At 46.1% G+C, this 27,935-nt stretch overlaps 1 protein-coding gene across 6 annotated transcripts in view; it reads right to left on the bottom strand.

The window, feature by feature from the left end:
- LOC144127797 (uncharacterized) overlaps positions 1-27,935 on the bottom strand; it is a 468,909-nt gene that overhangs the window by 154,881 nt on the left and 286,093 nt on the right. For all 6 annotated transcript variants that reach the window (XM_077660710.1, XM_077660711.1, XM_077660712.1 and 3 more), the window contains one exon: positions 7,154-7,352. In XM_077660710.1, coding sequence (XP_077516836.1) covers positions 7,154-7,352 — 199 coding nt within the window. The remainder of the gene's footprint in view (positions 1-7,153; positions 7,353-27,935) is intronic.

Below are 27,935 nucleotides of genomic sequence, written 5' to 3'. Positions count from 1 at the left end.
CAAACGCCAGCAAAAAGACTACTCAAGAGGGCCACTCGAACCACTCAATGACGGCGACACAGTCAGAATAAAAGACGGCGCATGGACAAAAAAAGGCTCAGGTTCTCCGGTCGTCTGGTCAACCAAGGTCATATGTAGTCATGACTGAAGAATCTTTCCGCCCACGCGGTCCCCACCAGGACGACGAAGACTGTTTTCAAGAATGCGCTGCCCCTGCGTGCACGCAACACGACCCGGATGCGGCGCGAAACCAAGACTGCACAGCGAGCACTCTGCCGATACGTCCACAGCAGGCGGTGGCTCCAGGAAGGACTACAAGACAACGTCGACCACCTCGGCGCTTAATTTGTGACGAGAACTATGAACAAGTGCCGTGACTATATTAAGTGCACTGATCTTTGATGTGGTTTTGATGCCCAAATATATTTTGATTTCACTATTTTCCAAAGCTAAAAAGTTATCCTTGTCATGCGATTTTTTTTTTTGTTTCCAAAGGGGGATGTATCGTAATCTGTATCACTATCAGCGCTGCGTGTGGCGCGCACTGTGTTCGCGGCAAGTCCCCATGTGGAAAGGGCGTCCTCTTCCTCTGCATATCTGGTACACAACCAGTGCTGAATAAACGCTGAGCCCACTTTGGGCAGTAAGAGACACGCGATATGTGTCGCTGACTGATCCGCTCGATAAAAATGTGAGTTCCATTACTACAAAAAAAAACATTTCTGATTCAGTTTCATTCCCGCTTTGGAAATGCGAGACAGCACATCCTGCAAGTTGCGATCGTGCTCCGACTTAGTCCGTCCCCACACCAAAATGGCATCCAAATAGCCCACTACGCCCGTACAACGCTTCAACACGTGTCACATAAGCTTTTTAAATGTAGCTGGGGCGGAAGCTAATCCAAAACACTCTTTTAAATCTGATACACTCATGACTTGTTTCTGTTAGTCTCACTTCATGTTATGCTCAAGCCAAGTCCAGCTTTGAGAACCACGTAGCTGCTGCGAGCAAGTACAAAAGTTCCTCCATATGCGGAAGTGTGTAGCCGTCGATGGCTTTGTTGGGCTCCCGCCAGTCCATACACAGGCGAAGGGAGCCATCCTTCTTTACGACCACCCACTCCGATGCGTCGACGCGTTCGATGATGTGTTCGCAATCCAGGCACGTCGGAGACCTGTTGTCAGCGGAAGGCGTCTCAGCTTCGCACTGACGGGAGGAACGTGTGTTCGTCCTTGACAAAGCCGAGCTCACTTGGAAACAAGGCTCGAACGGATGAAAAGTGGCATGAATACAAGTGAGGGTTGACCTGATCTCATTGATTTGCGGTTTGCGTCAAGGCCAAGCAACGAAAATTCGTATCGAGTGACAAGAAAAGTCAACGATGCTTGAGTATCGTTGTACTGTATACGTCAGCTTCGAAGATGCCCAGAGCGGAAATCAACTTGCCGGAGTAGTCTCGAAGAGCTAGTGTTGACGACGAGGTGCAGAAGCGAGCAAAATATTTCCGAAAATCAGCATTGTTCACAAGAGAGACAGCAGCGCCAGTGTCGATAAGTAGAGGGACTGGGCTCCCTTGAAAGTTTACGGTAACTATTATCTCTTACTTATTTTGTGGCAATTCTATGCCCAGAATATGCGGATAATTTCACTTCACTTCACTTTATTACCTTAAAGGCCCCGGGATTGGGGGTGTTACATAAGGGGTGGGTTGCATGTATAAAACAGATTTAATAAACAAAGAAAACACGTAAGATACATGAATTATTCGCTGTTAAATATAGTCTCTAAACAATTCACAAAGTTTGATGGACAGGTGACTGCGGCGATGTGTGGAAGGCTGTTCCAGTCCATGGCTGATCGTGGAAAGAATGACGATGCAAATGTAGCAGTGCGCGTACGAGGCCGAGCAACTTGAAGGGGATGACCAATGCGGGGGGAAATGCGTGCCGGCGGATTGATGTACGGCGAATGACGAAGTGAGCTGTAATAAAATTTATGAAACAAGCACATACTAGTGATACGACGTCTACAAGCTAGAGATGTTAAGCCTGCCTCTGCTTTTAATGACGATATACTGACATTATATGAATAGCACGAATATATGAATCTTGTGGCTCGACTATGTACTGAGTCTAAGGAATTTGTTAGATAATTTTGGTTAGGGCTCCACATAGCAGAGGCGTATTCTAATTTAGAACGGCAAGTAATTTTACGTTTTGTGGCGCATGGCGTAGGTGTCGTTTTAAGAATCCAAGGCTTCTGCTAGCGGATGATATGACTTTTGTCACATCCGCGTTCCAGGTTAGATCATTGCAGAATGTTACCCAGTGGTATTTCTAAGTCTGAGTTAATTCTACCGTACACGTGCGAGATTTTATACGGGAAGAGGAGAGGATTACGTTTTCGGTTAAATGACACGAGTTTACATTTATCGAGGTTTAGTTCCATGAGCCATTGGTTACACCAGTCCTGTATGCTGATTAAGTCATTCTGGAGGGCAAACTGATCAAAGGCGTTATTCATCGTGCGATAGATGACACAGTCATCGGCAAAAATACGGACGTTACAAGAAACATGCGTTGGTAGGTCATTAATGTATATTAAGAATATTAGCGGGCCAAGGACTGATCCTTGCGGTACACCTGATGTTACGGGAAGAGAACTAGAGGCTTGGTCGTTAACGTAAACATACTGGGTGCGGTTAGCAAGGAATTCGCTTATCCACTGCAATATGTTAGGATGAAGGTTTAACCATGAAAGTTTTAGTAGCAAGCGTTTGTGAGGTACTTTGTCAAAAGCTTTCGCGAAGTCCAGGAATATTGCGTCAGCTTGTAGGTTACAGTCAAGGTTCACATGCAAGTCATGGATGAAAAAAGCTAATTGTGTGTCGCAGGATAGGTTCTTACGGAAGCCATGTTGGGCAGGATTAAAAAAATTAATAGCCAAGAAAATTCATTACATGGGAATAAATGACATGTTCCATGGTTTTGCATGGCACACTTGTTAACGAGATGGGGCGGTAGTTAACATATTCAGGATGTACATATTCGGCATATGTACATCCTCCAAGGTGGAAACCGGTGCCTGCGACGAGCCAAGTCCTGAGGATTGATGCTGTAAGCGGAAATCTACCGCGAAGTGTCCAATTTCCGCACAATTATTGCAACGTCGATTCTAGGCTGGACAGTTTCTTGCGTTTCCACCATGTTTGGAAGAGCCACAACGGTAGCAAAACGGTCGACGACTTCCAATGCTGGCTTCCTCACTCGAACTGCGGGCGCCGTCCATCTTGGCTGCTTCTTCCTCGGCCGCCATGGTGGAAATCCGACGCTGTGTAGCTGTGCCGTACGCCATCTTGCTCACGAGCGGGCACTCCAAGTCCCGAAGTTGCTTGCTCTTCGAACGTCGGAGTTTCCATTGTAGGTTCGCCGACGCGATGAACCGGCGTTCCCTGATGCATTTGCTAATTGTACGGCTTCTAAAGCTTTGCCAATTTCTTCTGCCTTGGTAGACGTAAGTGGTCGGCCTGCTTTGAAAAAACGTTCGCGAAAAGCTGGGTTTGCTACTCCTTCGATGATCTGATCTCCGACGCGCTCGTCGAACGTCGAAGCAAAGTCGCACGTCAGCGTTTAACTGCCGCTACATACTGGGTAAATGGCCCACCCGGCAGTTGAAGCCTCCTGAAGAAATGATGTCTCCCGACGATGAAATCGGTTGTGTCTGCAAACAGCAGGTCCAAGCTCTTGACGAAATGTGTATATTCATCTGTGATCGTTGCTTCAGTGCAGTGCTCGGCCGATGAAGCCGCTACAATTAATACCGGAGACTGCGGAAGTGCTTGTGACGGCGACTGCGGACGCTTGACTGGTTTCTTCATAGTTAAAATGTTGGCGTTGTCCCTCCGCTCCAACGAGAGCCGCTTTGCGTTCCGGTGCCTACCCCCGGCCGACAGCGCCTGCAAAACTTTGAACGACGGCAGTGCAGACGAACCGGGCGCGGGAACAAGGTTTCAGAAGACGGAGGAGCGGAGCAGCGAAGACGCGGGGCCAGTCGAAGCAAACGTCACTCACTCGGTTTTCCTCGTCGCCATATGTGGTGTGGTGCACTTACACCTTCCAAGTCGGCCAGGCAAGGCCAGGCGTCCGCGCACCGGACAGGGCCACTGAAGACTGCCACTTGAAAAAGTCGGGCCCACGCCCATTCCCCACAGTTTTATTGACACAGCCAACAACAACCAATCACAAGGCTCCACACCCACAGCATCATGGTTATTCGACCACATTTAGCCAGAGTGGGATGTGCTGCAAAGTTTTTTCTATTGACATAAAAGACCCGTTTTATTCTCTACCGCACGAAGGCCTACTGCAGCCTGTCTAGGAGTGCAATGTTAAGTTTGGGGCTGTCATATTTCAAAACTCAGCTGGTGTCAGTGTAGGCGGGTTCCTGGAAATGCGTTCTATATATCTACAGTCCCCGGCTGTAACATGGTGCGATGACGTCTTCATACAAAAAGAAGGAATTTGCATAGGGCCAAGCATCGCTCCTATTTTGAGTGATATATTTGTAGCGCAACTTGACAGGGCCTTGGCCGACTCCCTTGCAGACTCAAAAGTCTTACGAACCTTTCGGTATGTAGGTGACTTTTTAGTATATTTAAATGTGAACTATCCCGGCTTTGAAGAGGAAGTAGCACGCACATTAGCCATTTTTGAGGCTGGCCTAAAGCCGCTTGTTTTACCCCACGAGGTTCCCGATGGGTCGTCCCTTAGGTTCTTGGACCTCAGGCTTGTTTGCTCAGATTCGCATGTGTGCTGGGTATACGAGCCGCGAGGTAAGAAAGCGCTGCTATCTTTTGCTTCGGCGCACACGAAGCTTGTAAAAAGAGGAATTGTGAAAACCTGCCTGTCCAATGCCCTAGAAAAGTACTGCATCCGCTTAGTTGGAGATAGTTTCTGGAGGCAGATTGATCGCCTAAGGGCGAGCGGCTATCCCCCCCATCTACTTTGTGCTGTGGCGGAGGGCATCATCAAGAAGCAAAAGGATGACAGTGGCAAAGTTGAAAAAGAAAAACCAGATGAAAAGGGTGTCGTTGTCTTGCCGTATATTCACACTTTGTCCCACAATCTCAAGAAGATTGCCCGGAGAATGAATATCAACGTGGTGCTTTCAGCACCTCACAAACTGAGCAGGCTCTGTAGGCTGACGAACCCATCGGGAGAACAAGATTCAGGCTGCAGGATACGACATGCGAACAGGTAAGTTGATTGTACTGAAGGCATAGTTCATAAGATACCACTGACATGCGGCCGTTTTTACATCGGTCAGAGTAGACGATGCGTGAACGAGCGTTTCCGAGAACATGCCAACAATGTGAAACAAATGCGGGAAACTTTGGCAATTCACTGCCGTGACTGTGAATATGAGGGTGGCGGCCATTGTGCTGCGGACTTCCCACAATCTGTAATTATCGACCGGCATCCTTCGCAAATCACAAGGGAGATATCAGAGGCGCTAGAGATTGATAGGACGGGCAGTGGTTGCGTAAGCACGCCGTCAATCGGCCTTTCAAAAAAGGAGATGATGTATCTGAGCGGGTATGAGTGACATGACTTTTTGTATGCTGCTGTCATTGTTAGTTTGTCTTCCCCCTTTCATGTGCCTATATATCTTTCGATGTTTCTAATAAACATAAGTTGGAAGTTAGCGCTTGTCCTTCGTCTTTCTTTGCGTTCGTGTTTTTTTTTCGCGCTTTTCGTCTTACAAACAAGCAGAAAAGCATGTAAATGCAAAGTTTGCCCAAAATAAGCGCTGGATTGCTCTCCTGTTGGCAAAGTATTGCAGACCACAAAAGCCAATATTTCGTGCTTAAGAGGCGCACTTTTAAAAATAAATGTGTTTTTTTATCTTGTCGCTTCAACACTTTAAGAGGTTTTTTCATGGCACCTAGGAAGAGAAAATCTTTTATTGGCGTCGTGTGCTGTTGCGTTTTCGCTACTATGGCTTTTGCGCACTGCGTTCGCGCCAAAGTCGTCTGCACGCGGGGCGCGCCGCGGACGAAATGGGACATCTCCGTAACGCCACTCTATGTTCCCCAAAAAAAAACTGACTCTCCCGCACCAAGTGGTTCACCGCCCCATGATGCTTTGAGCGCCCATGGTGGCTGAGGCGCAGCGCCGCCACCTTTCCCTCTAGTTAATAGTAAGAAACTGTATGCCTGGACAGAACTAATCAGAAAGCCAGCGCCCATGCCACCTCATTTCCGCTGCCGGAAAAGGCCGCTACGTTGCGACATCATCGGCTGCAAACGAGCATTTATGGAGATTAAAATATTAAATTTGGGCGTTCAGGCGTCATGTTCAGGCGTTGCATTAACACGCGTCTAAAAAAACAGGTGCATGCATTGAATGCAGATAAATATACTAATCTAGTTGGCCACTTCAGAGACTGAAATTCTTGCTTCCATTATTGCATTATGGCGATGCATTGTTCAGACACTGGGCCCGATTAACACGAGAGATTATGGAAGCATTTCACATGAAGAAAAACAAAGTTGAGTGTCAGCAAGCCGTCTGTATTCCTGCATGACAGAGAGGTTCTATACCTTGACACCACACAGCAACAAGTGCTTTTGGTTGTTTTCTTATTGGCCGCGTTTTCCTTACATTATCTTGGTTCCTGTGATCAATCCTTCTGTTGTGAGTCAGCGCTATCCTGTGTTTCCTCTGCCTTCCGCCTTCGTCTTTTGCTCTGTGTACCCTTAAGAAGTGGTCTCTTCGTTTCGGATATTTGCAAAAATTCAATACTCTGAAATTTTTTTATCAGAAACTGAGGTTTTGGTTTCGGTTTAGAATTTGGCCTTGTTCGTAGAACATCTTTTATCCACTAGGGCCCGTTCTGTAGCTCTTTTGTTTAAACTCTACTTCTGTCAATTGGAGTTTTGGTTAATAAAACAGCTTTCATTAAATTTAGCGGCGTTTTTTGCAAAACAACATTTTTGGATGTTTGTGTACCTTTTTCAGCAACTATGAGGCATAAGTAAACAAAATTTTTCACAGATGTCCATTACTGGCGTTTACATAAACATGACTGCGGGCGTAAAGTGTGGTTTGTGCAAAACGGCATTCTCCCTGAGTGAGTTGAGCAGCCAGCTCACCGTGCGGGTCAGCCAGGTGCGTCGCCACAATGCCCTCCAGCAGGGGCCCCCCCTCGGTGGCGGCGGGAACATGCAGCAGCTCGGCCACGTCCCGGGCAGCGAGAGGCTCTGGGCCGACGCCCGACTCACAGGCGAGTGTGCTCAGCGTGTAGTCATAACCCCGGCTCGACAGGTACTCCCGGACCAGCCACAGCACCACCTGTGGCATATACAGAGCATTGCTCGTCAAGATCAACAAAATGAAATTTACGTACGGCATTGGGGACAACATAATTAGTCAAGTGGAAGAATACAGACACCTGGGCGTGTCTTTAACATCTGATCTTAAATGGTCATCCCATATCTCCAACATCTGCTCCTCTGCAAGGAAAAAGCCGTGCTTCTCAAAACATCAATTAGGCCATTCTTCAAGCGTGCTTAGACTTCAAGCGTACAAATGAATCGCCAGATCTACTCTTCAATACGCCAGCATAATATTGGGACCCACACCCCCCTGCTACGCTTGCCTTCTCTTGTAATCCACTCCGTTGCCTTTAAGGACCAGCGGTTGTCTTGCCTTCGCATCACATGCCCTGCCCAAGCCCATTTCTTCCTCATAATTTCGACTAGGATTTCATTGGCAGCGGCGGCAGCATCTGGAAGCACGCCTAACATTTGTACTTTGCTGTTGCAGTTGCCGCATTCAAGCCGTGCTGCATTCGACCCTACTGGGGCATCGTCAGAAGCACAATTTTCCGGCGGCCATCCTTATCGTAAGTGTTCCTGCGGCGAAATCCGGGCGATAGGCTGCATTCTGCTTCTGGATTCACGACTGCGAGGATACCGTCTGCGCAAGCGCCGTTCAACGCATCGCAGCCTGTAAATTGCGGGGCGTTTCCCGGTCGGCGGTCTTTTGGCAGCGGCGGCAGCATCTGGAAGCACGCCTAACATTTGTACTCTGCTGTTGCAGGTTAGTAATCCTGAGCTTTCTTTTGCATTTCAATGGTTCTTTTACGCTGTCGCTGCTGCCACTACTGCCAATGCCATAAAATTATGCAATAGGATTGCATAACAGTTGCATAACAGTTGCCTTGTGGAACTTTCTCGCTTTTGGTTTTCATTTTCGTTTGTTTCTTCATTCTTCTGTGCTATGTCTGACATTTGTTTATCATGTCAGCTGCCTGTGCAGGATGAAGGGGCTGTGAAATGTAGTGAGTGTTCATATATGTACCACTTCGGGAAATGTGCTGGTTTGCAAGAAAAAACCTATAAATCTAAGGTAGCTAAGAAGGCCTGGAAATGCGTGACATGTAAGAGCGCAGGCTCGCGGTCTAGCCGCAGTGAGGATGACACTGATGTAAGCTTAGTTCTTGCGTCAATCAACGAAAAACTTGAGCGCCTGCCAGCTCTAGTTGAAAAAGTAAACAGCATGGAAGAGGCAGTTCAGTTTCTGTCGCAGAAATTCGATGAATTTCAAAAAAAAGATTTCTAATCAAGATACTGAAATCAAAGGGTTAAGAAAAAGAGTGGCAGAACTGGAGGAAATAGAGACAGTGCATGTAGCCGTTGAATCCGAACTTCAACGTCAGGTGAATGACCTTGAGTTCCGAAGTAGGCGACTGAACCTTGTCCATGGAATCCCTGTTGTGGAGGGTGAAAAACTCATATGCTGTCTAAATGAGGTAGCTGATAAGCTCCAGATACCTCAGCTTGAAGAGGCTGACGTTGCAGCCGTGCATCGGCTGCCCGCTAGGCAGGACAACGTTCTACGATTATGCAATTTAACAAAACCACCCGAGGTACCGTACAATATAAGATCAAGAGAAGTATGGTTGGTGCCATTTTCCCGCACGAATCATGGTCAGAACAGACTACAATACATTATGCCTACTTTACTTAACAACTATCATAATTCAAACACGGACATCCACACACTATCGAAACAACACCTTAAGCGTTTGTTCACTTACAATTTAGGAAGGTAACATCAATGTTTTGAAATCTTGTTTTATTATTGCAGCCTTTTGTACACGTACTTTCAATGGTGGCTGCATTACAGCTGTGTGTCGTAAAACTGTGGTCTGCGCTTCTATGCCTGCAAATGTAGCAGGAAATGTTTGTAGTCCTGTATAGCCATATGTCAATTTCGCCGTTAGATGTTCTTCAGTGTGCAAAATATTGGTGATTAAGTATTAGTATTCGTCTTATTGAATCCATGTCTGTCAGTTACATTGAACCGGTATTATTACTTTTTACTAATATGCGGCATTTTGTGTATGGAATTACTATGTATATTATGTATTTTGTGTTTCTATATATTTTGTGTTTACAATTTCTATCTATACTGCATGCTCTTCGTACAATTTTTAATCGCAGCTTTGTATTATTTCTGCTGTTATCCGTTGTCAAGAGAAAACAAGGGGTAAGAACCGTTGTCAAGCTGCTCGAGAAGCAGCTTTTTGTTCTTATCCTTGCATTTATTTCTGTATTGAAAGAAATGCTAAATAAATTGATTGATTGAATTGAAAACGTGCAGGGAATTCTTGTCCGTTTCACTAAGCAGGGAACCAGGGACACATGGCTTAAGAAAAAAAACGCCCTGCGGAATGAAACCCCTGCAATTTTCTTTCAAGAAAACTTGACTCGGCATAACAGGGACCTTCTACGGTCGGCAAAGGAAGCAGCAAAAGAAAAAGGCTATAAGTTTGTTTGGTACGTGAACGGTAAGGTCCTTGTTCGAAAGGCCGACGGAGCTAGTGCAATTCACGTCAGGGATAAGGGAGAGCTGGACGACCTTTAAAGGGTGCGTTTTTTTTTTTGCAACAAAAGAAGGTGGCATAACGAAGTGAATTTTTACTTGCCTGATGATGTAGATGAAATTGTCGCAACATTTCCCGCATCTCCCTTAAAATGTATCCACATGAACACGCGTTCTGTCAGAAATAAGGTGTCATCCCTGGAGGAGTTATTTACTGGTTCCTCTTTTCAATTTTCGGTTATTATGTTAACAGAGATATGGAGCACTAATGAATGTGATATTTTTAGGTTGCCTGATTATAATACCCACTATCTAAACCGGTCGGACTCTCGAGGGGGCGGAGTGTCATTGCTGATCACAAAGGATGTAGAATGTCAGATCATTGATTCTTACACAGTGCTTTCACCAGACTATGAAATGCTGACCCTGTGCACTGCTAGACATGTATTTTCTGTGTGCTATCGACCACCGAATGGTGATTTGCCTGCGTTTCTACAGTTCTATGATCAGTTCCTGGCTTATGTGGTTCAAAATCATAACTCTAAACCTCTAATAGCTGGTGGAAATTTTAACGTCGACATGAGTGTGAACAGTCCATCATCAAATGCTTTCAATATGATCATATTATCGAATGGTTTTGCTAACTTAATTGACACATCAACCAGGATTACACCTGAAGGCCAGTCCACTCTGGATTTATTTATTACCAATTCCTTGGGGCCGAATGTTAAATCTGGAGTTTTGTCATGTTCTATCAGCGATCATTTGCCAGTATTCTTGTGCGTAGAATCAAGCAGGTCAATAAGAAAAAAATCCCCACCAATAATGTAGCAACTAATAAAGACACAACACTGAATTCCTTTCGTGACGCCCTGTTGTCAGTGGAATGGGGCACGATCGGTAATCTCACAAATGCCAGTGAAGCGTACGATAAGTTTATGGATATACTGACCCAACTATACCACAAGAGTTTCCCGTCAAGAACACGCAAAAAAGTAAAAGAACACGCAAACCATGGCTTACACCTGAATTACGGAGTGAAATTAAAACGAGGGACAAGCTATATCAACATTTCCTTCATACGCGATCAGCAGATGATCTTGTCCAATTTAAAAAGCATCGTAATAAGCTAACAAAGAAGTTGCGAAATGCACGATCAGCATATTATTCATCTTTGTTGGATATTGAGTGCCGTCAAAACAGTGAACACCATCCTTAATCGTGGTCACTCGCATAAGCCTTGATTGAAATTACAAGTTGACGGAAAAGAATTATCCGGTGCAGAACTAGCTGATGCTTTTAACAATTTTTTCACTAGTATCGCTTCTGCTCCCTCTATATCCTCTCATACTAGCAAATACGTTTCCACTTAAATTAACAACACAGTGTACCTTCAACCCGTAACAGTGGATGAAATCATGTCCGTTATACTTAAAGAACTCTAGCAGTTGTGACATCGATGGTATTCAAGTACGCCCAATCAAACATGTAATTGATATTATTGCTCCCATCCTCACCCACATTTTTAATATGTGTTTAGAATCAGCAACTTTCCCAGCGAGAATGCAGTGCGCAAAAGTTACTGTTCTGTACAAAAGAGGAGATTGTAATGAGCTGGGAAATTACAGGCCGGTATCTATTTTAGCGATCTTTTCAAAGCTGTTTGAAAAAGTCTTGTATTCGAGGATGGCAAATTTCATTGAAAAACATAATCTGTTAACACCACACGAGTTCGGTTTCCGTAAAAACAAATCAGTTGAATTAGCGTTGCTAGAGCAGAAAGAATATATATTAACGGCGTTTGAAAACAAAGCAATAGTTGTTGGCATTTTTGTGGACTTTTCTAAAGCCTTCGATTTAGTTAACCATAACATTTTGCTGGAAAAATTAAGTAAGTATGGAATACGAGGACAGGCACTAGCTCTTAAGAAATCCTACCTATCCAATAGAACTGAAGTTGTGAAAATAGGTGCCTTTACATCGAAAGCTAAAGCTGTTAGTTGTGGAGTGCCGCAGGGAAGTATTTTAGGACCTTTACTTTTTAATCTCTATCTGAATGATATCGTCACTATTAACCCTAAAGCAAAATTTATTATTCATGCAGATGACACTAGTATTTTTTTTGCTGGGAATGATATTAATCTTCTTGTTGAACAATGTAACAGTGCAATGAAATCCTTAGAGGAATGGTCGAGAGTAAATGCAATGCAGGTAAATGAAAGCAAAACAAAAGCGATTATATTCAGGCCGAAAAACAAGCACATTTCTCAGCATCAAGATATAATAATAAACTCACGATGCATCGCTTTAGTCGAGAATTTCAAATGTCTGGGTGTCACCTTTTCCGGAAATATGTCCTGGGATAATCACGTCAAGCATGTTCTCAGCAAAATAAGTCAAATAACTGGTGTAATAGGTCGTTTAACGTATATCCTTCCCACACGCATCAAACGTTTGCTTTATCATTCACTCTTTCAGTCACACTTGAACTATTGTCAATTAGTATGGGGAAACACAAAATCCAATAATATAGAACACATCCACCTGTTACAGAAAAAGTATCTCCGACACGCATATAATGCTTCTTATACTGCTTCCACCTCAACTTTTTTTAGCAACTCTGGTGTAATTCCAGCTCACAATCTCTATAGATATCGCTTAAGCCATGTATATAAACAAGAAATCCACAGGAATATCAACAATATACGTAACCTATCCCAATTACAAGACACAACTCCAAGTTACCTTACAAGACACTTCGAGGATTGGTCAGTACCAATGTCACGTTCAAGTTACGGGAAACAGTGCCTTAAGTACACAATACCAACGCTTTTGAATTATTATAATTCTGTCCGTTTTGACCTCTTCACGGCAACCTAAAAGGACCTCCGGCAGATGTATTTGGTTTCTATGTAATGTTATCTAGCCTTGCTGTTGCTTTCGTTTGGATTTGTAGAAGTGAGTTCCGCTGTTGTTTTCTGTTCTTTTTGTTTTCTGTTGTTTTCGTTTACGAGTACTAAGTCTGTATCATATTAAATATGTATGTATATGTTTGCATATCAAGAATATGTTACGTGTTGCCGCCACTCTGCCAAAATAAGGGATTGTGGACCCGTCAAGCTGTCCAAGGACAGCTTTTTTTCTACAATCTCCCCATCTGTATTTGATGGCAAATAAAGATTTTTCATTTCATTTCATTAACCCACGTTTGTTCCCTCACCCACTCTGCCCGCTTCCGGTCTCTTAACGTTACACCTATCATTTTTTCTTTCCATGGCTCGCTGCGTTGTCCTTAACATAAGCTGAACCCTTTTCGTTAGCCTCCACGTTTCTGCCCCGTAGGTGAATACCGGCAATATACAGCTGTTGGTCACTTTTCTCTTGAGGGATATCGGTAAACTGCTATTCATGATCTGAGAGAACCTGCCATATGCGCTCCACCCCATTCTTATCCTTCTAGTTATTTCCCTCTCATGATCCGGATCAGTTGTCACTACCTGCCCTAAGTACACGTATTCTTTTAAGCTTGCTTTCAATTGTGAACTGCTGTTCCCTGCTAGGCTGTTGAACATTACTTTGGTTTTCTGCCTTAAAATTTTTAAAGCCACCTGAACTCATATTTTCTAGCGCTTATGAACACAAAGAACAAGAACACAAATACACAGGACGTACGCTAGTCTTCAGCTGTCGTTTATTCGAAAAAACATTCAACATAAGACATCTCAGTTGATGATATTCACACACGCGCAGTAGCAACGCCACGTTTCAAGAACAATTCTTTTTTTGATAGATGAACAGATGGGGTGCTGACACATTTTGAACCTTCTTTATCAATGCACATAGCTTCGAAAATTTCCCGTTCCGATTGCGTTTTTAGTGTTCCTAGAATGCTTATTTCATGCAAGATTGGTGTGCAGGGTACAGGGTCAGGGTCGTCAGGGTACCGTTCGATGAACAGAATCCATGGGGCCATATTCCACTTCGGTTCTGTTTCCGAACCGTTCCTTTTCGGAGTGACGTCAAAATGACGACAGCGAAGTACGGGAGGAGAAAGAAGGGGAAGCCAACGGCCAATCGGCGAGCGCCCGACCTCACGGGAGCCCGGCCCACGACTGCCTGGCTTTTTCGGGGGCCGTACACTAAAAAATAGGTTGTTTTAAAAAGAAATCAAATATTACAAATAAATGGTAGTACATAATATTTAATAAGAAATCGCAGTACGTGCAAGACAGTGGAGTAAAAAACTATTTTGACGTTTCTTTTGGTACATGTTTCTCTTTTCTGTCGGTAGATGGTGTAGACGGTAGACAGTCAAGGGCGCTATTTCAGAGTCATTGCACGGCCGGACCGTTCGAAAATCACCACGCTACCGGGCCTTTGTAGTTTTATTACTGGAACGCAGAGGCGCTTGCAAAGGGGGTGCGGGAGTTGTCCTTTTTTGTGACCGGTCGGCACCAGTGAGACAGCGTCCCAGCCGGGCGCGGCTGAAGAGTTTAAAGCATGCGAGCTCTCCGAGTGCTCAATGTTTGCATGCGCAAGTAACTAGTTAGCTTACTGCGGTAGTCACGGGGGGAAGTGAAGGCTAGTTTGGCAGTTAGCCTTCAGAGAACGGACATGGCAAGTTCTGGAATGTGCAGACTGGTGTTCTACCCCTGTGTGCGGATTGAATTAACCACAATATGCGTGTGTGTGTGCACGGTTGTGTGATTTTTTTTTTGTGTTCCGGCAAATTGTGACTGAACTTTTATGTCACACTGACAGCAAGTGTCCGCGTGACATTCTTGGTTGGGAGGTGTGGAGTTCGCTGACCGTTCTTAGAACGAAGGCTGAGAAAGGCCGCGCCAGTGTCGGCGCCGCGTGCCGCATCAAAGGGAGCCGTCTGGTCCCTACTTCCTCCGTCTTGCAGCGGACGTCCTTGTTTACCCGCGCCGCCTCGGGCATAATCCGCCTTGAAAAAGCCTAACCAGATACAGCTGTCGACATGTGTGCGTCGTCAAGGGGTGACGAGACTTCGGCGATGCTAGAGAGATACAGCTGAGTGGGGACCGAGTGCTGGGTGACCAGGAAACGGATTACTCCCTTAACGACTGTGTTCTCTTTGTTGCTGTCAACAACCTGAGTCATCGCCTCGTCGGCACATGCTTCTAGCATCTGTGGTGCCGTGGGTGGCGTGGGGAACGGAAGTCGCATTTGTGTTGTTTGTGTGGTTATTTGAAACCTCCTTCCCAAATGTTTTAATCAGAAGTTTTCCCCAATCTCTGATCAGTGGGCGGACCTTATTTTCCTTTCCCTAACCACTGATTGGCGAGATGGGTCGTTATCTTATTGGTTGCTGTCCCCGCTAAGGGCGGAGACAGAGGGTTTAAAACCAAGCGCTCTTGGTTGAGCGGGGGCTGAATTCGTCTGATCCACGATTTAGTCATGTAAATAGTTTTCTCCTTGCTTTGTTTCTTCTCGTTTTTTTTACCGATGTTGTAAATAAATAGTTAACCTTCTGCTTTCCTTGAGTAATGTGAATGTTTGCGAGCAGAACCACCGGGTCATCAAGAAACCCCGATTTCATCATCAAGTAGTTTCCTCTCATCGCCACTGGAAGGGGAAACTCTCTCTCTCTCTCTCTCTCTCTCTCTATATATATATATATATATATATATATATATATATATATATATATATATCAATTTTAACTGTTTTTATGCAGGGCCACAATAACTGTATTGCGACGCAGAATGCAATATATAGAGAAAATAATGCGGACACCTCGGCAGAATTTGTTCCTCATAAGTATCGTTAACATGCTACCCGACAATGTAAATGACGTTTCCTCACTCCGATTTTGAGTGCATTAAAATTTAAGCATAAAAAACCACGAAACCCACGCAGGCGGCTGAAATTCGCAAATTATGATTTTGTTTTAACGAGTTGACAGACTTGTAGTACTTACCAACATCGTGTTAATTTAGGGCGTAGTAGCCCTTTCTGGTCATGAATGCCTGTGTTTCACCAGGGCTGAGGCCTTTGGGCTGACTGATGGCAACGAGGGTTCCATCGATGCAGCCAACACCAGGAATTCGGCCGCGGTGCAAAAGTTCTGCCACTGCCTGCTGTTTTTCCGGTGGCGTGGACGTAAAGGTTACCCACCCTTTTCGCTTGCCTACGTCGCGAGTTACAGCTAGCGCTACTGCGCTGATGCAGCGGCTCATTGAGGATTGCGAGAATTGAATTGTCACCTCACTGCCGACAGAAGTCTGAAAGCTCCCGGTTGCAAAAAACCGAAGCAGGCAGAGAACTTTCGCTTCTGTCGGCAGTCCGGTCGGCCCCTTTGCCCTGATTTCGCCCTCAAGACCAGCACACAGCCTACGCACCAGCGCTTTACTCATCCTGAAATGGCGGCGGAAATCTTACTCCGGCAACCCCTCCTCCTATGGAGACGCAACGAAACAACAGTGAGGGGAGCAATCCCAACGACAAAATAGAAACCTTCATGACTCAAATACTTGAGCAAATGCAGCAAATGCAAAACGAAATACAACAGACTAAAAAAAAGTTTGCCTTGCAAGAGCAGAGCTTCAGAAATTACGTTAAGAACCAAAACACCCAACGAACCACTTACGACGCTAGAGACAGACTATTTAACGAACGTAGGTTCGGCACATCAAGCACACCCAACAATAACCAAACATGGGAGAACGCAAACAACAACAATTAGAAATTTGGCAGTGGAACTGTAGGGGGTACAAGCGTAAGCAGGGCCTTCTACAGCAGTTTATTCACACCAAAACAACCCCACCAGACGTAATCATGTTACAAGAAACTAACACCACACCTACACTCAGGGGCTACACATGTCAGGAGAGCGGCCGTACGGCAACCCTTATAAGTAACCAAGTAGTAGCCATAACACACAAAGCAATTGAGGACACCCAGATCGAACACGTAATTACGGAAATAATACCCAAAAAGAAAAGGAAAGCTAAAAGCACCTTTATCATTAACCTATACAGCCCGCCTAGGCAAACCAAAGGAGACTTCATTAGGCTCTTCGCGGAGGCAAAAAAGATGGCTGGACAGAACACCCTAGTGATAGCAGGCGATTTCAACGCCAAGAGTCCAAGGTGGGGCTACCCTAAAGAGGACAAAAAGGGGCGCGGCATATGCACGGCGGCAGAAAACGCGGGTTGAGAGCTGCTAACCTACGAAAACCAACCAACTAGACAGGGAAATAGCGTGAGTCCAGACACGTGTCCTGACCTAAGCTTTGTAAGGGGCGCCAAGAACGCGGAGTGGGAGAACCTGCTCGAGAACCTTGGCAGCGACCATCACATCCTAAGAATCAGCCTCACGGCGGAAAACGTCCGGAGGAAGTTTGGCACGGCCCGGCTGACAGATTGGGACGCCTTCAGAGCGCACTGCAGACAGCTCGAGGGAAACACCATCAGCTCAGCAGAGGACTGGAGCCAACAACTAAGGCAAATCCAGGACCTTTACACTAAAGAAGTCGACAGAACAGAGCAAACACCCGAGGTGGACAAGCGGCTCCTCAAGCTATGGGAGGCAAGACGCGGACTCACCAAGCGGTGGGAGAGACAGAAACTCAACAGAAAACTCAAAAAGAAAATTGCGGACATCACCAGGCAGACGGAGGAGTACGCGAACCAGCTGGCCAGACAGGGATGACAGAAATTCAGCAATTCGCTGAGCGGCACCCTCAGCACAGCTAGGACGTGGTAGATCCTCAAAGTTCTCCTGGATCCGAGCAAAAACAAGTCAGAAGGCAGCAAGGCTATACAGCGGCTAGCCCACCAGTACCAAGGGACGGACGAACAACTATTAGAAGTCAAGATCAAATGCTACGGCAGAGATCAGGTCGAAAACTACAAAGAAGAATACCGCGGGGAAGACAACCCCGCTATGGACAGACCCATCACGAGGGAAGAAGTAGTAGAAGCGATCAGATCGGCAACGAAAAATACGGCAGCAGGAGCAGACAAGATCCGGAACTCCCTGATCCTAAATCTCAGCGACGATGCAATCGACCAACTAACCAAATACCTTCACTTCACTTCACTTCACTTTATTTCCTTAAAGACCCTCGTGTGAGGGTATTACATAAGGGGTGGGACACATATAGATTAACAACAGAAAAAGTACACAAAAATTGAACGAGTTATACAAAAAAATGATTATCGTGATGCAAGCAAACGCGTAATTTGGTTAAGAAACATAGTTTGGCATGTGGTGGCAGCAAGTTCATGGGGAAGGCCGTTCCAGTCGCTAGCAGTCCGGGGAAAGAATGATGAAGAAAAAGTTGTTGTGCGTGCTCGTGGCCGAGATACCTGCTGCTGATGTCCGGTGCGAAGAGAAAAGCGTGGTGGGGGAGGGCAGATATAGGGTTCCTGTGATAGCTCGGAATAAAAGAATTTATGAAATAGGGATAAACTAGCAATGTGGCGACGAAGTGCAAGAGTAGGTAGATTGAACTGCGATTTCAGAGCTGATATGCTGATATCAAAAGAGTATGAGGAATGAATGAATCTAGTTGCCCTATTTTGAACTGATTCAAGTGAGTTAGTAAGGTATACTTGTTTCGGAGACCAGATGGGCGATGCATATTCTAATTTTGATCAAGCTAGTGATTTGTATGCGAGTAGCTTAGTATGCTGGGGGGCAGAGTGGAGATTACGCTTCAAGAAGCCAAGCGTTTTGTTAGCAGATGAAATAATGTTCGCGATATGGCTATTCCATGTGAGGTCATGACTAAGATGAACACGGAGATATTTATATGATTGGACAGGGTCGATAGGAACGTTAGAGATAGAGTAGGCGAACAGGAGAGGATTACTGCGACGGTGGAAAGATATATACTTGCATTTGTTTATATTAAGTGTCATTAGCCAGTCGTTGCACCAGTTTTGCACCAGATTTAGGTTATCTTGTAGGGGTTGCTGGTTAACGGAGTCAGTAACTGTTTTGTAAATAACGCAATCGTCGGCAAACATCCGAATATGGCAATCTAATTTCTGAGGTAGGTCGTAATATAAATTAGAAACAAAAGAGGCCCTAGGACGGATCCTTGGGGCACCCCTAAGGAAACTGGTAATAAGTTAGACATTTGACTATTAACGACGACTGACTGGGAACGGTGAGCCAAAAATTCTTTTATCCATGCTAGTATGTCAGGATGCAAGCTTAGGCAGGAAAGTTTCAGAAATAGGCGGTTGTGGGGTACCTTGTCAAAAGCCTTAGCAAAGTCGAGGAAGATTGCGTCGGTTTGGAGGTTAGCGTCAAGGTTGGCATGCAGGTCATGAACGAAGATAGCTAATTGAGTTTCACAGGAATATCCTTTACGAAATCCGTTTTGTGATGAATGGCAGAAATTATTTGAGTCCAGAAACTGCATTGTTAAAGAGTAAATGACGTGTTCCATGAGCTTGCGGGGTATGCTGGTTAGTGATATGGGGCGGTAGTTAAGTGGCGAATCTTTTTTACCCGACTTGTGGACTGGAACGACCTTCCCCACTTTCCAGTCGTGAGGTATGATACCCGTTGAAATGGACTGCGCGAACAGTAAGCATAAGAACTTGGCAGATGCATGGCGAGTGTTCTTTAGGACTTTTGTGTTAATTCCATCAATTCCGGTGGATGAAGAAAGTTTTAATTTATCTATTAGAAGGGATATGCCGGTTTCTGCGAACGTAACGGTTGGCATTGCAGTTGTGGGGTCATTGGTTGTCATGAGGGGTGGTGGTTCTTGTTCTTTAGTGAACACAGATGCGAAGGCAGAATTAAATATGTTAGTGCACTCAACGTCCGAAATAACACGTCCAGAATTGTCAATCAGGGTAACAACGCGCGAAGATTGGGGATTTAAAAGCTGCCAGAATTTAGTCGGGTTATTTGTAAGTATATTTGGCAAGTCGATATGATAAAAGGAACGTTTAGCGTTTTTTAGTGCGACCAAATACGCCTTTTCAGCCCCGTAATATTTTTTCCCATGCGCAGTCTGCTCTGCTCAGTTTGGCACTTCTGAAGAGGCGCTTCTTTTTATTTTCTAATCTTCCAAGAGTCTTGGTGAACCATGGTTTGTGGTGGTTAGCGCGGAAGCTGCATTTGGGGGATATATTTGTTAGTCAATTCATTCATTTTGTGTTTAAACACTGACCAGTTTGTGTGGATGTCTTGTTCGTCAAATGATTCCTGATAAGGTGGAAAAAAGGCCTCCAATTCCGCGTTGAAGGCCTCATAGTTTCCTTTGTTGTAAAGAGAAATTGTTTTTTGGGAAGTTTCTTTTGTCATTGGATAGAAGTTAAAGCATGCATGAATAACTTTATGATCGCTGATTTCACGGAGGTAAGTGATAGCGTTGAGGCTGTCGGGGTAGCTAGATAGTATGAGGTCAAGAATGTTAGCAGTATCTCCGGCGATGCGTGTAGGCTGTGTTACTAGTTGCGCTAGGTTGAAGCTTAGGCAGACGTCCATAAATTCACTGGATTCATCCTGTCTAAAACAGGTTGATGAGGATTAGACCAATTTATGCCAGGATAGTTGAAATCTCCAAAAAGGAGGATGTGTGCCTTAGGGTGTCTAGTTTTAAGTTCGTTTAAAATGTTCTGCAGTTTACGGGGGAATTCGGGACTATTATGAGGGGTCTGTAACAAACTCCAATTAATATAAATACTGGTGTGGCTCGGCAAAGGAGCCATAGTATTTGGAGGTCTGATGTGATGTTGATGTGGGAACACTGTAACTGATTGCTTGTAGCAATAAGGACGCCACCCCCTCGAGAGCTAGTGCGATCAGCACGGAAAAGATTAAAGTTTGGTAAGTTGCAAAGAACTTCAGCGTCCCTTATACTATCAGTCAGCCATGTCTGTCAAAACGAGCAGTTGCTGCCCGTTGAAGACACGAGGCTGGACAGAAGATCGGTCTTTGAAAGCAGGCTGCGTATATTGGTAAAGATAACCGACAGACAAATATTGTCTCTAGGGGGGGTATAGCAAATATTAGATTTGTGACGGTGGCGAGATAAGCGCTATGCTATTTCTGTAACCGTTTCTGTGGCAGCATCAAAGGTGTAGCGTTTTTTCCGAGAAAACGTGTCTTGTACCGCAGGGAGAACGGTCCGGTTTCTGCTTTTGCAAACGCGACAAGGTGTTTGCGTGCTTTTCGAACAGGAAGGGAAAAATCTTCTCCGATGCTAAAGCTAAAATCAGTGCCCTTCAACTTGTGCCCCTCTGAGAGGATAGATTCTTTTGTTTTAGAGGACAAAAATTTTACTATAATCGGCCGTCCACGGCCTTCCTCATAGCGGCCCAAACGATGTGCACGCTCAATTTGACTTGTGTTCAAGGTTATCTGTAATTTGTCATGACAATGGTGGATTATTAATTCTTCCGATTCGACGAGCGTTTCGCGCGAATTAGAATCCGAAAGGCCATAGAATATAAAATTGTTACGGCGTGACCTATTTTCGGTGTCATCTAACTGAGCTTCAAGGTTAGTAACAAGAGCAGCAGTCTTAGCGGAGACAGATTGGGCAGATTGTAGATCGGTTTTGAGAGTAGAGAAACCCTGGAAAACACTTTCTAGGTCAGCTACGCGCTTACTCAAATCAGAAATTGTTACGTCAATAGAACGCATCTGACGCTTAAGGTCCTGTACATCGGTGATTATTTGGTCTTGACCAGTTGACAATATCTCCAGTTTAGCAAGAATACGGTCCAATTTATCAGGACCATGGTTCGTCTCAATATCGCCCGACAAGAGCAGGAGGGATTTTATAACACCAAAACATTCATCAGCAACAAAAATGCAACACTGCAGGCTCGGCAGCTGTAGCAGACAGTAGTTACTAGTTTTTTTTACCAAAAAGGCAATATGGTTTACTGACTTGCATAGCGAAAATCAGTGGATGAGGAGGCTGTCTCATGGCACAGCTACCGAGCCCACAAAGCGCAGGCGGGAAACGGTGCTTCTTATACGCTGGCAGGAACAATGTTGTCGCTGCCTCTTGCGCTTTCCATCCGGTGTCGAGGATCCAGTGAGGGGGCGCGGCTTTTATCGACGCTTCCGAGGCGCCCAAAGCAAAGGCTCGGTTGTTCCCGTTGTAGAATGGCATTTCCAGCTCTGGTAGGACGACCCACGAAAAGTTGAAGAGTGCTGGCAAGACGTTTGCGAAGGTAGGCACGAGCACCTGAATAGCGAATATCAGTGGATGAGGAGGCTGTACCATGGCACAGCTACCGAGCCCACTCTGGCAAGAAGGAAGAGTTCCGGCGGAATGGAAACATGCCGTCGTCGTAATGATTCCGAAGCCAGGCAAGAAGCTGCAAATTGAGAACCTCAGGCCAATATCCCTCACGTCGTGCCTGGGAAAACTCTACGGGAAAGTAATCACCAGACGAATTCAATCTTACCTGGAGAAAGAGCAACTGTACCCGGACAGTATGTTTGGATTCAGGGCCAACCTCTCTACACAAGACGTGCTACTCCAACTCAAGGAGGAAGTGCTCGAGACGATGCCAAAAGCGGGCGAAAACGTGGTCATGGCCCTCGACATAAAAGGGGCATTTGACAACGTGAGCCACGCGGCCATCATGGAGGGCATAAACAATACCAACTGCGGGAAGAGAACCCACGACTACATCAGGGACTTCCTAAGCAACAGAACAGCAACAGTGGGCCTGGGCGAGCTGAGAAGCGACGTCTTTCACACCCCCTGCAAAGGCACACCCCAAGGATCCGTCATATCGCCCGTCCTCTTCAACGTGGCAATGATCGGCTTAGCAAACAGACTAAAGAACCATGGTATATGGGGAGCGCAAAAACGGCACAAGGGACAAAGAAAGACGGACAACACAGGCGCTAACTTCCGACTGAAAGAAACCTAGGCGACCAAAACGAACGTGGACCGTGAGGGGAACCAGGCGCATGCGCTCGGAAAGATAAAGAAAACGATAAAGAAAACCAGGTGAACGAGGAACAACGGACATGCGCGACTCAGTTAATCTTTAAGAAGGCCAGCTCTCTTTTCGACAGGGAGATAGACGGCTTGCTGACACATTTGTCTTGCAAGGCAGCGATGCGAGCTGCTTCTATAATCTCGCGAGTTAACTGATTCCGGTGTCTGGCGACGATCGAGCACTTGTCCAGGTATGGCACACAACCATATTCCATACAAGGTAAAGCCAGATTGCTGCCAGTAAATGTTCTCAAATTAATGATTGTGTTCGCGAAGTCTCTCATTTAAGCTCCTACCAGACTGACCAACATACCGCTTGCCACAAGAGAGAGGGATGTCGTAAACAATGCCTTCAGTGCATTTCACGAATTTCTGTCTGTGCTTAATGGTGCACTGCATCATTTGGGGATGTTTATCGGCGGGCAAAGTTTTTTTGGATAGCGCTCTTTTTTAACGAGTCACCTTTACTTCCCTACACATCTGCCCATTCAAAACTCGTTTAAAGAGGCATTATTAATTTATGCTTGAACAACGCTCTATAAAAGTCATGCCCCCATCTCATAAGCGAGAGCTTTCACGAACAAATCGCAAGGTTCCATGAAGCAGGCTACCCAGCTGATATTTGTGTTTCTGTCGCCGAACGAATACTGAAGAAGAAGCGCCAGGAAAGTCTACTACCGTCCGGGCCCTCAGAAAGAAAGAAGGGGAAAATTGCTGTTATTCCTTACATCCATTGCCTGTCCCATAACCTCAAGAAAATTGGAACAAAAGCTATAATGTTCGTGTTGTTTTTTCTGCCCCTGACGAACTAAGAGCGCTTTCCAAAAAAACTTTGCCCGCCGATAAACGTCCCCAAAAGATGCAGTGCACCATTAAGCACAGACAGAAATTCGTGAAATGCACTGAAGGCATTGTTTACGACATCCCTCTCTCTTGTGGCAAGCGGTATGTTGGTCAGTCTGGTCGGTGCTTAAATGAGAGACTTCGCGAACACAATAATAATTTGAGAACATTTACTGGCAGCAATCTGGCTGTACACTGTAAGGAATGTGGTTGTGTGCCATATCTGGACAAGTGCTGGATCGTCGCCAGACACCGGGATCAGTTAACTCGCGAGATTATAGAAGCAGCTCGCATCGCTGCCTTGCAAGACAAATGTGTCAGCAAGCCGTCTATCTCCCTGTCGAAAAGAGAGCTGGCCTTCTTAAAGATTAACTGAGTCGCGCATGTCCGTTGTTCCTCGTTCACCTGGTTTTCTTTATCGTTTTCTTTATCTTTCCGAGCGCATGCGCCTGGTTCCCCTCACGGTCCACGTTCGTTTTGGTCGCCTAGGTTTCTTTCAGTCGGAAGTTAGCGCCTGTGTTGTCCGTCTTTCTTTGTCCCTTGTGCCGTTTTTGCGCTCCCCATATACCATGGGTCATCGTTACCGACTCGCCCAAGTTTCCACCCTTGAGACTAAAGAAGATACATGGTATCCAGCACGCGATGTACGCCGACGACGTCACAATCTGGACCACTCAGGGATCACTCGGTGAAAAGCAAGAGAGGCTGCAAGAGGCTGCCACCTGCGTGGAAAACTACACCAAAGAACGGGGCCTACGATGCTCGATGGAAAAATCGGAACTCCTAGGAACTGGCAAACGTCCCACCCAGGCAACACTAGAAGTCACCCTCGAGGGACAACACATCCCCGAGAAGAACATGATTAGAATTTTGGGAATGTGGCTGCAAAGCAGCCGCAAGTGCAGTCACACCATCAACCTGCTAAGCAAGGCAGCGGAACAGGTGGGCCGTATGATCAACCGAGTCTCCCAGAAAAAACACGGAATGAGAGAGGAAGACACCCTCAAACTCGTCAACAGCCTCATCGTCAGCCGAGTCACGTACTCCTTGCCGTACCACGCAACCACCAAGGCGGAAAGAGAGCAAGCCGACACCATCCTCAGAAAGGCTTACAAGACAGCCCTCCACCTACCCAGAAACACGTCCAGCGAGAAACTCCTGCAGTTGGGCGTCAGCAACACCTTCAGCGAACTCGCGAAAGCGCTGCTGGGTGCACTCGGAGGCACCCCCGCAGGACAGGCGCTCCTGAAAATGCTGGGTCGGGACACGCGCGGACTAGTCGATAGATACGCGGAGGTTCCGGACCACCTCAGAAAATCCTTTAACATAGGGCCTATGCCAAAGAACATAGACCCTAATCTCCACGCAAACCGACGCAAGGCTAGGGCAGAATACGTCCAACGAACGCTAGCCCCAAAAGACAACACTGTCTACACAGACGCTGCCGTCTATCCATGCGGAGCAGAACAAAGAGCCACAATGGTGGTAGTAGACAACGAAGGAAACCTAGTGACGAGCGTCACGGCGAAAGTCGCTTGCGCAGCGGAGGCCGAGGAAAATGCCGTCGCGCTGGCGGCAGCAGAAGGCTATAGGACCGGCCGCCCCCTAAATATTCTAACAGATTCGAAAGAAACGTGCAAAAACTACACGAAGGGCAGAATTAGCAAAACGGCCCTCAGGATATTCAGCGGGGTGGCCCCTACCGAGTTAAACAAACCCAGGCACAATCTGACTTGGATCCCAGGCCACGCAGGGATAGAGGGAAACGAAAGGGCAGACAGCCTAGCTCGAGGCGAAGCAATCCGAGCAGGACAGTCTAACGCCCCGGTGTTCCATCTGCAAGCCTGCGAGGGGGGATACGCAGAACTTTTAAACTTACACAGGGGGATCAGAATCAAATATCCACCACCACACAAAGCTCTGACAAAGGTGGAGGCCACCATCTGGCGTAGACTACAGACAAACACCTTCTCCAACCTACACATACTCAACAAAATGTTCCCATCACAATACAGGGCCACCTGCCCGTGGTGCGGAGTCACACCCACACTTTATCACATTACTTGGGAGTGCGAACGCAACAAACCATTCCACAAACACGAACACCCGAGTGCGGAGCAATGGGAGAGCCGTCTCACCAGCAGCGAGCTCACGGCCCAACGGGCCTTAGTGAGGCACGCGGGCGATGCAGCACGGTTCAGTGGAGCCCTGGAATAGGGGCCCACCCATGCTGAAGAGAAGACACCGATCACCAGCGCCAAGAACGAAGACGACGGAGCTTTCGAATCCGCGAATCTATTGAATGGATCAATAAAAGTTTTCACTCACTCACTCCGGCAGATCGAAGGCATCTTCCCTGTTTCTGGGTCTTCTCTGCCCAGTGCGGCCGCAAAGAGCCGCGAAAAGATACGGGGTCATGGGCGCCGCCATGTTTGTTTACAAGCGTGCAGCAGCGGTTCCCGCGAAACGGACCTACTCGCCGCGGTTCTTGTGCCGGCCGGCGAAACGGTTCCTTTCGGCGCCGTGGCCACACCCCGTGACGTAGACGAAAAACGCGGAGCCGCCTCCGGAAGTTTTTCGTCACGCCGGACGTGACGACGGACGGCCAATGAGAGGAGGCGAAAGGAACTGGTTCCCGGACGGAACCGCAGTGGGATCTGGCCCATGGATCGGAGAGAGGGAATCTCGCGGTGCACTGCAGACGCTGCCTCATCGAACGGTACCCTGGCGACCCTGACCCTGTACCCTGCACACCAATCTTGCATGAAACAAGCATTCTAGGAACACTAAACACACAATCGGAACGGGAAATTTTCGAAGCTATGTGCATTAATAAAGAAGGTTCAAAATGTGTCAGCACCCCATCTGTTTATCTATCAAAAAAAGAATTGTTGTTGTTGAAACGTGGCGTTGCTACTGCGCGTGTGTGAATATCAGCAATTGAGATGTCTTATATTGAATGTTTTTTCGAATAAACTACAGTTCAAGACTAGCGTACGTCCTGTGTATTTGTGTTCTTGTCCCTTGTGTTCACTAAGCGCTCGAAAATATGAGTTCAAACAATATCCAACTAGCCCAAGTTACTGCCTTACTAAATATAATTTCTAGTACAATGGGCCCTTTCTTTCATCCTCTCCTACCTCAGAATTTTTCAGCTGTGATCACCAACTACATCGCCGTAGCAACGTGCCGCGCAAGAATGTGCTCGTTTGCGCTTAAGAATCGGATTATCCTTCGGAGGTTTCTTCCTTCTTTTACCCGGCAACTGCTTCTGCAAGACATGCTGTTAGGATTATGAAGATCATGCGAGGGGAACTGTGGAGGCAAGTACGTCACCTGCAAGGTATACCACGATTGCAAGCGACAACAAAGGATTTATACCCCGGGGTAAGAGAAGATGTATTCAAATTGTGGAACCGTGAAGCATCTACTAAGACGGAGTACCTTTGGGGAAAATGTGTATCACAACTATGTGAATGGAAGAGACGCCTACAAAAGAAGGGATGCCAGCAAGGGCAAGTGTTGTGCCTCGGTACGTCGGTACCCAGGGAAGTGGAAAAGGTCCTAAACTACGGTCCCAAGTTCTGCACGGAGCCCAAGATGACTTTTGTCGAGCAACTGTCAGTAGTGAGAAGGATTTCCAGCAAAGCACAGGACGATGACAAGGGATGATGCATTTCCGAAGGCCTCGATTGCCTTATGAGGCAAAAAAGAGCTCAGAAAAGTGTGAGTGAACCCGTCAAAGATGCTATTCAGTATCTAAGAACTAACAATCTGAAGCTTCTAGTAGCGGATAAGGAGGGAGGATTTGTGTTCATGTAAAACAGTGTGTACAATGAAAAGGTAAAAATGGCGTGAAGTAAGAACTTTGTATCTCCGATGGTGACCAGCCAGAAGGCGAAAAAACAGGCATTAAGGTTATGTAAAGAGAAGGGACTGGAAAATTTAGGCAAAAAGATAGGTGCCAGTAAGGAAGTGGGATTAAGCGTTTTCTTCTCCGCGAAAACACATGGAGGATGTGCCACTGAGGACAATTGTAACGGAGAAAGGGTCATGGCAAGGCGTCCTTTCTAGATTCTTGCAAGAGAAATTAAGTCTCTTGAAAACTGAGGACCCGTTTCTGGTTAGTAATTCTAATGAAGTAGTGGACTATCGTAAGAACCACGAAGATTCTAGGCACGTTAATTTTGCCTTTTCAGTAGATGTAAAAGAGCTTTTATACTCGATGCCGCAGGGGGAAA

Source organism: Amblyomma americanum, chromosome 4 (assembly GCF_052857255.1).
Source record: "Amblyomma americanum isolate KBUSLIRL-KWMA chromosome 4, ASM5285725v1, whole genome shotgun sequence".
NCBI lineage: Eukaryota > Metazoa > Arthropoda > Arachnida > Ixodida > Ixodidae > Amblyomma > Amblyomma americanum.
This window is presented reverse-complemented; position numbering and strand designations above follow the sequence as displayed.